General features: G+C 42.3%; 1 protein-coding gene across 1 annotated transcript; it reads right to left on the reverse strand.

Annotated features, from left to right (window-relative positions):
- Positions 6,437-10,990, reverse strand: HTR1A (5-hydroxytryptamine receptor 1A). Its single transcript, XM_005672476.3, has one exon. It carries the CDS (start codon positions 10,374-10,376, stop codon positions 9,108-9,110), a length of 1,269 nt encoding a protein of 422 aa, XP_005672533.1. The 5' UTR covers positions 10,377-10,990; the 3' UTR covers positions 6,437-9,107.

Genomic DNA, 11,333 nt, shown 5'->3' on the forward strand with positions numbered 1-11,333 from the left:
CAAGATATCTGGTCTCACCATTTTCATGCAACATTGTATTAAAGTTTTGTATTAAACAAAACTTACAGTTTGAAAATAATAAAACACTTTTAAAATAAACTAGACATATAAATGGAATGACATTCCATGTTTATTAATCAGATGATTTAATATTGTTTAAACAATGATGATACTTCACATATTGACCCACAGATCCAATGAAATTCCTATCAAAATCTCAGTTACTTTTTTTCTGAAATTGACAAGTAGTTCTTAGAATGCACATGGAAAATCAATGAACATAGAATAGTTGAAAAAAATCTTGGCAAAAGAGAACAAAGTTTAAGGACTCATTTTTTTATTTCAAAACATACTATGTAACTATAGTAATCAAAACTGTAAGATATTGACACAAGGATAGAAATATAGATCAGTGGAATAGAAGTGAGAGTCCAGAAATATTTCTTACATTCGTGCTTAATTAATCTTCATCAAAGGCACTAAAAATAATTCAGTGAGAAAAAAACCATGGTACCAGAAGTGCCAAAATCTAAAGTTAAACTCCTTGTTTACACCATATGAAATAGTTACCTGTAAATGAATTAACTACCTAAATGTACAAGCTAAAATTATAAAACCCTCAGAAGAAAACACAGGAGTAAATCTTTGCAAGCTTCTTATATGCAACACAAAAGTATAGGCAACAAAAGAAAAAAATAGATGTACTAAACTTCATCAAAATTAAAAACATTTTTGTTGCAAATGATAACATCAAGAAAGTGAAAAGATAATAGAAATGGGAGAAAATATTTGCAAGTCATATATGTAATAAGAATCTAGTATACTGATATATAAAGAACACTTACCATTCAATATAAAAAGACCATCTAAGTTTAAAAATGGGAAAAGGATTTGAATAAACATCTCTCTGGATAAGATAACAAATGACCAATAAACACATGAAAATATGTTCAATATCATTAGCTATAAATGAAATGCAAATCAAAACCACAATGAGATCCCACTTCAGATGAATTAGAGTGGCTATCATCAATAAGACAGATAAAAGAAGTATTGGCAAGAAGAAATCAGAAGAGAAACTTTTACATTATTGGCAGAATGTAAAATAGCACAGTTGCTTTGGAAAATATTTTGGAAGTTACTCATAATGTAAGACATGGATTTACCATATTATCCAGCGATTCCATTTCCAAGTTTATATCCAATATTATGAAAACATGCCCTGGAAAAATTTGCATATGAATGTTCATAGCAGCACTATTCATAAAAGCCCTAAAGTGGAAACAACCTACATATTTATTAATGGTTGAATAGATAAAATGGAATATTATTTGGCAGTAAAAAGAAATAAGGTATTGATACATACTACATCATAGATTAATCTTTAAAATTTTATGCTAAGTAAAAGCAGCCAGTTACAAATGAACTATCTATCAAGAATAGGCAAACTCATAAAGATAGAAGGTAGATTAGTGCTTACCTAGGGCTCAGGGTTTAGTGGGAAAAAGAGTGACTGCTAATGGATACAGAGTTTATTTTGAGGTGATGAAAATGTTCTAAGATGAATTATAATTATGGCTGCTCAACTCCACAAATAAACTAAAAAACTTTGTAAACTTTAAATGGTTAATGTAAAGACGTGAATTTTATCCCAATGGACCTGTTTTCAAAACAAAACTATACCATGCAGCAAGATGACAGTGGTAGCATAATAGGAAGTTAAATTCAGGTAACTTGGTTTATCAAAGACAGGTTTCTTTTCACCATATAGGGTACATGACAGAGTTTGGGGAGGGGGTGATATAGGACTATATGGGATTCTGCAAGACTCTATTCAGGGCTTGCCTTGGCCTGGCTGATCCTTATCCTGAAGAGGTTGAGTATGAATATTTTCAACCTAAATGACTCTGCTGTCAGGAATTTTCCTACCAAACTGTAACTTCACACCTCTCATAACTCTTTGAAAGAGTCCACTTCAATATAATCTAACCAGTAAGTCCTTCCCCAAACAACCTGAAAAATAAGTAGCAAGACCCTTTCACTCTACCTTGGTACTCTCCATATATCTTACTCTAGTTCCCCCTTCACCCCATAATACAGATCACTATTTGATATATTACATATACAGGTGGTTTTGTTATTAATTTTCTCTCTCCTTCTCTGGAATGTAAACTTCTTCAGGTTTGTGACTGTTAATACAGTCTGTTAGCTAATAGACTGTTAGCTTTTCAGTATGACAAAGTACTCCTCAAGTTTAGTGCCTTAAAATAACAACCATCCACTTAGTCCACAAGTCTGTGCTTTGACAACTTGGAATGAGTAAAGCTGGATGATTTCTCTTAGGTCAGCTATGCTCACTCTTACATCTGCAGTCAGTGCTGAGTCAGTTGAGACCTGTCTGGTTCACCATGACGTTATCTGGGATGACTCTGCTCTGCTCCAGATGATTTCTCAGTCTCCAGCAACAGAGCAAGGATTGTCCACATGATGGTTGGACAGGGTTATGTGGGAGCATGTGAAGTGTGAAAGACCTAGTGAATTCTTTGCCCAGACTGTAATCTCATCAATTCCATCCTGTTTTATTGGTCAAAGCGCTTCACAAGGCCAACTGAGATTTAAGCAATGAGAGAGGCTCATGCATGCAGGCATGTGCCCTCTCTCTCTCCATATATATATATATATGTAAATATGTATGTATTTATTTATTTATGGTAGAATCTGTGGCATATGGAAGTTCCCAGGCTAGGGGTCAAATCAGAGCTGCAGCTGCTGGCCTCATCTACAGCCACAGAAACACCAGATCCAAGCTGCATCTGCAACCTACACTGCAGCTTGCAGCAACGCCAGATCTTTAACCCACCAAGCGAGACCAGGGATCACACCCACATTCTCATAGAGATAATGTCGGGCCCTTAACCCACTGAGCCACAATGAGAACCCCAAGCCTTCATATCTTGATGGGAACAGCAGAAAACAACATTGCAAAAAAGGTGACACAAAAGGGAGGAATAACTGTGGCCACTTTTATAAACAATCTACCAGAGAGGCTTCATGTACTTTTCATCTTGCTGTATCCCAAGCTCCTAGGACAGTGCCTAACAGTGCTCCAGAAATACTAGTTAAATGAATGTCTACCACTCCTGAACCAGAAGCTCTTCCATAAATCACCCCTCCTCTGTTGCAAATCTTTATAATACAGTACATGTTTGCAAGACATTACATTGTGAATATTTGTAAATAGAATCCTGTTTCTATTGTTCTTTTAAAGCTAAAACCAGCTTCCATAGTTCCTCTTTTCTTTAGTTCTTGCAAAGTCAGAATAACTGCTTCCAGAGACCATGAAGCACATCGTATTTCATAGAATGCTTCCCTCCCAAGGACTTTGGAGAAGTTTCAAAACACTTTCTCATCAATCTCCACAGCTAGCCATGTAAACAGATAGGTGAGTCCTATTGTCTCCTCTTTCTTTGCTCCTCTCAGCTAACTTATTTCCTTTTCTTTCTTCAAAGCTGAAACCAGCTGAGACACAAGAGAAGGACCACTTGCCAAGGCAAGATAGCACCTTAAAATTCTGGCCTGGCAAACTTTCTGAAAGCTTGAACAATTGTGGATGGTTACAGACAGGCAGCGTGGAAATGCCCAAGATAGGACCAGATATGGAATTGTCTGTGGACTTGACCCATTTTCCAATCCCTGCCATTGCCACATAAGCAAAGTGAATTGGAAAATAGAATTCACTGGATGCTTTGTCCTCATGGACAAAGATTTTCTAGAAATATCTAGCTTAAGGATCAACCAGGTCTGCTATGGTTCTTAAGGAGTGGACTTGAAGAGCAAATTGGATTGCTCTGTGCTCCATTTGGTCAAATGGACAGACCCAGTTTTCTGGACTTCAAATATCATTCTTAGCACATTGCCTAACATGCTGTGTTTGGGGTGTTCTTGAAAAACTGCTGTAATCCCTTGGAATTATGCTTTCTCCAAAAAATAATGAACACATCCTTTTTAAAAATGCATCGCTAATCAGGGAATTGATCCAACCGCTGCTCTATGAGGTGGCATTCTTCACATATTCACCCACATGACAGATTGTTTGAATGCTGTGATACATGTATCAATACCTTTACTAGCAGATCCCTGCCATCTGGACTGGAAATTCTTTTAGCAGAGAACAAAGCCTTTTCATATTTATGGATAAAGCTGAAAAAAACAAAGACCCACAGAAGAAGCAATTCTGGACTTTCCTTTTTCTGTTATTTGCCCAAATATCCTTTGCTCAAAACCTCATCAGTATCTTCAGCTCCCTTTCACTTCACATCCAGGCACCAAGTCCTGCCAGTTCTTTCTCTGACATATTTTTCAGTCTTATCAGCATCCCACATTCAGGCATTTATTGTTTCACATCTGTATCACTGAAATTACATACAGTATACTTCTGTTTTCATTATTAGTGATCGCCACTAAAACTACAGTTCTAATTTTAAATCTTATATTAAAATGCTTCCATATATGATCTTATAGCATTGTAGGTTTTTTTTTTTTAATGTACCCATTACTATGTGAATCTTCTTCTTCTGCTAAAATGGTCCAATTAGTGTTTCCAGAAGGATCTGCTACCTCAAATTTAAAGGGTATATTATGTGTGAAAATCACTTGGCAAAATCACAAACATTACATAAATGTGAATTATTGTCTTGTACCTACCCCTGGTCACTCTGTTGCCACTCTTTAAAGGTTTAATGAGTTTCTCCTTATTTATATGCTCTGCTCCTTACTCTGCTCAGAACATTCTTTTTCTTATCTAGTTACCCTAACCTCCATTCCTTTGGCTTTAGACTCATCTTCTTTCTCTCTTCCCAGACCCTTCATGTTGATAAAACACATGGGAAGTTTTGAGCCTGAATCTTTCTCTAGCATTAGCAGCTTCATAATCAACCCTGGCTGATGTACCTAGAAACCTAGATAAAATTTCCATCCCTGATCCCCACTTTACATAAAGAGGAAATCAGGTTGTCTTTGGCACCTCATAAAGAATGTCCATCTTTTTATGTCACTCCTCATGTATTCAGAGCTCATTCTGGATGCTCTACACAGCTTTCCCTACCCAATATTCCCTACCCACCCCTAACCCATAGTGATCTTTGTCCTCTGAATTCTTATAGAACCAAACTCCTGTGATTTGTTCTGTTTAGATGATTCTTATATTCTACCATGAGTGTTTACTTAGCCTTAGTAGTTTATTCTTGAACTCCCAAGTAGGTTTTAAATCCCATCAAGTTGTGCACACAGCTTATATTCATTTGTAGTCCCATATTTCAACATTATCCAATACAGCCTGACATGTGATGGCCATTAATTGCTTATCTGAGCTTGTTAGTTACACTGGAAGTGACTGATAGCAATTCTCTCTCTCTTAATTGGAGTGTTGATAAAGGCTCAGGAAGCTCTGTAGAAAACAGAAGCCATTGTCTCCTTGGAGGAATATATGCCAGTACAGAGAATAAAGGTTAAGAAGGGAGATATCCAGAATCTAAGAGACAAATGTGCCAAATGCATCATTTTACTCAAGGTCAGGGAAGTGTTTATATAACACTGTTCAAATGAAAACTCCTGGACAGTTCTTGTTTAATTGATTTTCTTCTTCATTATTGGGAAAATATGTATGTACACACATTGCCTAAATTAGGCTTCATACAGCATCCTCTTCTGTAGCCATAACAGCTCTTACCTTTGTTTCCCCTTGGGGCTTACTTAGGTTTACCTTGCCCTGCAGCCACCATCCTGACAGTAGAAAACAATGAAATTAACAAACATAACAGGGGAAAAAAGAGGTATGACTGATGACTCCAGAACAGAAAAGAAAGAATTTGAGTTAATTTTAACATAGTAATAGATCTTAGGTATAAAACCTCACTATCAAATGAGAGCCAGCCAGAAAGAATAATGCCCTTCTACTTTTGAGTGACAAACCCCAAAACAATGTATTGTTTTATTTGAAGCCAAGGGAGTTTCTTACAGCTGGACATTGTAGGGCAGAGAAGAGGGCTCATCACTGTCCACTACTTTAAAAAGGGATCGTGGGCCCCTGGGGCTTTTACTAGAGGCTATATTTCTCTTTTGCAGGTCCCCTACCCTGTCCGTACTAATGAGATAGATGCCTAAATCTTAACTGTAGGTGTCAGTCAGGAAAAATGTTGCATGGTTCTGTGGCTAAACAATGAAATGTGACCTTCTCCTTCCAGAGATAGAATTTTTTAAAAAAGAAATCACTCTTCTAGAATGACTTTCTGTGCTGAAACTACAGTTATTTCTCTAAATGCCAGATCCATGGTAATAGGATCTTCTGCCGATAAATGTATTTTTTTAACTTCAATTTTAAAATTATATAAATAAATACAAGTAGACAGCGATTCTGATTAAAATAAAGATGCATACGTTACTGATATCACTTTATTGTGGCATTATCATTATTAAAGTTCTTTATTGGCACATGAAAAGTGAAGGCCAATTTTGATGCATATTTACTTTACCTTAATACAATACTTTAAAAGAAAAAAAAAGCATTAGAGGCTGAGCAGCTTTTGTGCTTATTCCTCAAATTTCTAAATTGCTTTGGCAATTATATCCCAATTGGATGCCCCTTCTCCACTCTTGTGTAAATCCTCCAGAGTAGGAAGATCAAATGCCCAAAAACCATTGCCAAAGATCTGCAAAAGACACAACTAAATTGCAGTCTCCTGACTTCAAATGCTGGCCAAGGCATAATTTATATGAGTAAATTTAGGGATTGAATTATTTTATATAGAGAATTTGTTCTAAAAATTTAGGAAGACATACAGAAAAGTTATTTTTTTTTCATATAGCTCTACTTAAATTACTGTGAGCAAAAAAGAAATTGACTAGAGAAGTCCCCCTCATTTTATCCATCATAGCCCCTTTTGAGTATCACATATGTATAGACAAATCATCCACTGAGTTCCCCAAGTTCTTATACTTTCTCTATTTTACCAGGATATGATGACTACTCTCACTTTAAGTCTGAGAAGTTACCAAATGAAGGCTTTGTTCAGCTCGACAAACAAGAAAATGTCTACAAGTGATAGAACTGTTTTTTCCCCTTAATTTTAACACAAGCAAACTTCTCATTGGCAATTTTTGCAACACTGTTCTCAAAACAGCCAATGCAATCATTCAAAAGGTACACATGAAGGGAGAAGTGAGTTAAAAATCAATAACGTTTTGAATTATTGGAAAATGAAACTATTATTCATCAGAAAATTAGAGGCTAGATGCAACTTTAACAAACCTCTTGATCCTGATCACATGGATGGGAATTTACATTCAAATGGAGCACAGAGCACCAAAAGAAAAACTTCCCTTCTGGGGGCAGTAAAGGTTATAACTGATTTTTCAGGAGTGGGAAGGCTGAAAGAATAACTTTTAAGGGGAAAAAAGCTTGGTGTGCTCCACATAATCAAATACAAGAGGCAGGTTTCCGGCAAACCTATGTGGCAGGACAGTCAGGCCAAGAAGTATATGTGCAAAATTTTCCAGGACTCCAAAGAGAGAGCATCCCCAACTAGTGCTTTAGGGTCTCAGTATTTAAGGTGAGTGCCTCTGTGGTCACAGACAATGCTAAACCTAATGGGGGGTAGGAGGAGCTATTCTATTGAAAGCCCAGACTGGCCATTTGGAATCAAAACGTCCTGGTAACTAAGTGTCCTGGAAATGTAAAACAAATCCTGTGTAGTGTTAGGATGAAGTAGATAGAGCTATCTCCCTATCTGAAAAGGACAAGGGCGAGGGGGCGAATTAGGAGGAAAGAGTCTGCATCCTTTGGACAAAATTGTCCTTTCAGGTTCCCAGGGGAGTGCCAGCTAGAGCTCCAGGGCCCATTTGGACAATGCCACCCCTTGGAACTTGTTGGTCTTTCTGGTTCCTAGACCTTGGCTGGACCTTATGCCGCTTGGGCAAACCTTAAGGGTTTTTTACCCTCGCTTTGGCGGGCCCTAGAGCCTAGGCAGAGGGAAAGCTTCAGTCAGGATTAGCTTTCCCTGTGCCAGCGGGGCACACGCCCGGCCTCAGAGAAGGCCAAGGCACGCGGATCCCCGGCGCTAGCGCTAGGAGCCACAGCGCGCGCAGCGTGGCAGGCGGGCGCCTCCCACAGTAGATAAGTGGCGATGCCACTTACGGACCCGCCGGAAACCTGTAAAAACAGAAGTCCGTTCTCCCTTCCCTATTATTTTTAGTTTCTTTGGTGAGTGCCAACACCGAGGCAGGCAAGGAAAAATTCGTTCTGCAGTCCCTTGCTCTCCCCCACTGGCCCAACCTTGTACTTACAAGTCCACTGTAAAAGACAACTTCTAGCCACTTGTTTTAAATCCAAGAAAACAACGCAAGGCGCTCTTCGCGGAAGAGTTATTCTGCGAGTCTACACCTGGAGGCGGGGATTCCCAGAGGACCCGTAGGCAAAGGGAAAAGCAGACCCTCCCACATTTCCCGACTAGCAAATTAACGCCGAGGGATTAGCAAGGGCGTAAAAGGGAAGATGGGAAAGGAAATAAGGAAAGAGATTGAAAAAAAAAAAAAAACCTGAACATTTCTAGGGCAAGTGGGCGGGGCCAGGGGGTGGTTGCTGGGGAACTGAGCAAAGTCCTGAACTTGAAGTTCAAGTTATAGCAGTGAAGCGATCAGGTGGAAGCGTTTTGTGAGAGCGGCGGCTAGATGTACAGTTTCTTTTTAGAGTGGATTTTTTGCCTGGAACAGCTGAGGCTTAAACTTCCGCCGGGAATATCTGGGGGGCAGAAGAGGGAGGTTTCAATTGCTGGGATCAAAACTGATTCCAAGGCCAAAGTTTGAGCCTGGATAGCATCTCAGAGACCCGGGGAGTTTCCCAGACTCAGTTGCCCTGCGGCTGGAGGCTCTCTGCACAGTGCTCCCTCCTTCGCCGCAGAGTATTGAGGGCTGAGGGAGGGGGCTTGGCGTCTGGAAGCAGCGCTCAGAGCAGCTGAGAATGTCAGAGGAAAAGTAGCAAAGGCTTTGATTCCAGAGGGCTAAGGGGTGCAGGTTAGATGGAGTAGACCTCCTCGAAGGCTACTCTTCCATCATCATCGGCGGCAGAACTTGCACTTGATAATCTTCTTAAAAGCGTTTTGGAAGTCTTTGTTAAAATAGGCGTAAATAACAGGGTTGAGCAGAGAGTTGGAGTAGCCCAGCCAATTGATTATGGCGCCCAACAGGGTGGGCATGTGGCAGCTGCTCTCGCAGAAAGGCAGGACCAGGGCCACAATGAAGAAGGGCAACCAACAGAGGATGAAGGTGCCCATGATGATGCCCAGCGTCTTCACAGTCTTCCTCTCTCGGGCCAAGGCCATTTTGCGCTTGGCTTCAGCGTTGCGCTCATTTTTCTTCTTGAAGGAGGTGGGGACGCAGGAGACAGCACTGGCCTCGTTGGGCAGCGGCAAGTGCTCTTTGGAGTTGCCCACTCGGTGCACTTCGATCACCTCCAGGGCGGCACCTTCTTCGCCCTGCCTCACCGCGCCGTTGGCGCACGGAGCCGCTGCTGCCTTGTTCTCCATGCCTTGTTTCCAGTCTCTGATACCTGGCTCACCATTTACGCTTTTTGGGGGCTGCGGGGCAGGCGACGCCCCAAGGGGGTTGTTGCCTCTCTTTTTCTCCACCTTTTTGACAGTCTTGCGGATTCGGAATCGCGCTGCTCTGAAGATGCGCCCGTAGAGAACCAACATGAGCAGCAGCGGGATGTAGAAAGCGCCGAAGGTGGAGTAAATAGTGTAGCCGTGGTCCTTGCTGATGGTGCACGCATCAGGGTCTGAGCGGTCTTCTGGGGTGCGCCAGCCCAGCATGGGCGGGATGGAGATGAGGAAACCAATGAGCCAAGTGAGCGAAATGAGCGCAGCGGCGCGCCGGGGCGTCCTCTTGTTCACGTAGTCAATGGGGTCTGTGATGGCCCAGTACCTGTCCAGCGCGATGGCGCACAGGTGCAGGATGGACGAGGTGCAGCACAGCACGTCGAGGGCGATGAACAGGTCACAGGTGACCTGTCCCAGAGTCCACTTGTTGAGCACCTGATACAACGCGGCCATGGGCAGCACCAGCACTGACACCATGAGGTCGGTGACGGCCAGCGAGCCTATAAGATAGTTCGCCACGTTCTGCAGGGAGCGCTCCAGGGCGATGGCAGCCACCACGCACGCATTGCCCAGCACTGCGCAGAAGATAAGTGTGCCCAGCAGCAAAGAGGTGATCACTTGGTAGCTGAAGGTCACGTCGGAACTGCCAGTAGCGTTGCCGCGTGCCCCGAAGGGACCCTGGGACGACGTGGTGTTGTTGCCCTGATCAGGGCTAAGCACATCCATGCCTGCGCTCCCAGCGGGGGAGGGGGAGGGGAGAAAGGGCTGCGCCAGGATCCCCCCCCTCCCCCTGGGGTCTTCCACCCCTCTTTCCCTGGGAGTTTCACGGGGAAGGGTACTCGGGGACTCAAGCAGGAAGTTCTTACTGCTCAGGCGAAGGCATCTCCGAGGAGCTGCTATCTTCTAGGCGCTTCCTGGGCTCTTGTAGTCCAGCGCGCTCAAAGACTCCAGCTGGGAAACGAATTGGCCAGAGAACAGCTCCGGGATCTCTGGGCGGCGTAAAAGTGGCTGGAATGTCTGTCTCTCGCTGACCATTTTACTTTGCCGCTGCCTAATCCGCTGGCAGACCCGGAATCTTCCCACTAGCAAAAGAGCCTCACACCAGCAAAAGATACTTAGAAGTATCTGGAATAGACAAACACCATCCTCCACAGTCCCCCTGTATCCTTCTTCTCCTTGCTTCTCTCCTTCTCTCTCTCCCACTCTTTTCTTTATCTTTCTCTTAAGCCTCCTCCTTCTCCCATTACCCGTCCCTTTCAGTTTCTCTCCCTTCTCACTCCCCTTTCTTTATCCTTCTAGTATTGCTCTGACAGCCGGTCTCCCTCCCTCCCACGCTTAACCCTCCTCTCCTAACACTTCCCCAACCCGGAGTGTCTCTTTCTCCCTGTTCCCCGCCCTCCTCTCCCTCTAGCTCAGCCTCTTTGCGTTCGAATCCCTTATTGTCGCCTGAGAGTCAGAACTCGCTTACACACACTCGATCAGACCAACAGTACAACAAATAACTCCGCCTCCCACCCAGGCAAACTGGAGGTGGAGGGGGGAATCTAACTACACATTGCTTCTTATTTCTGTCAGATTCTTAAGTAGAGTCAGTATCACAGAGTGTCAATAGGAAATGTGAAAAGGAGCCCCGTGGAGCCTGAATAGAGAGGTGGACAGCCCTGGGTCAATCTGTAAATTATT

The sequence above is a fragment of the Sus scrofa genome, chromosome 16 (assembly GCF_000003025.6).
Source record: "Sus scrofa isolate TJ Tabasco breed Duroc chromosome 16, Sscrofa11.1, whole genome shotgun sequence".
Taxonomy (NCBI): domain Eukaryota; kingdom Metazoa; phylum Chordata; class Mammalia; order Artiodactyla; family Suidae; genus Sus; species Sus scrofa.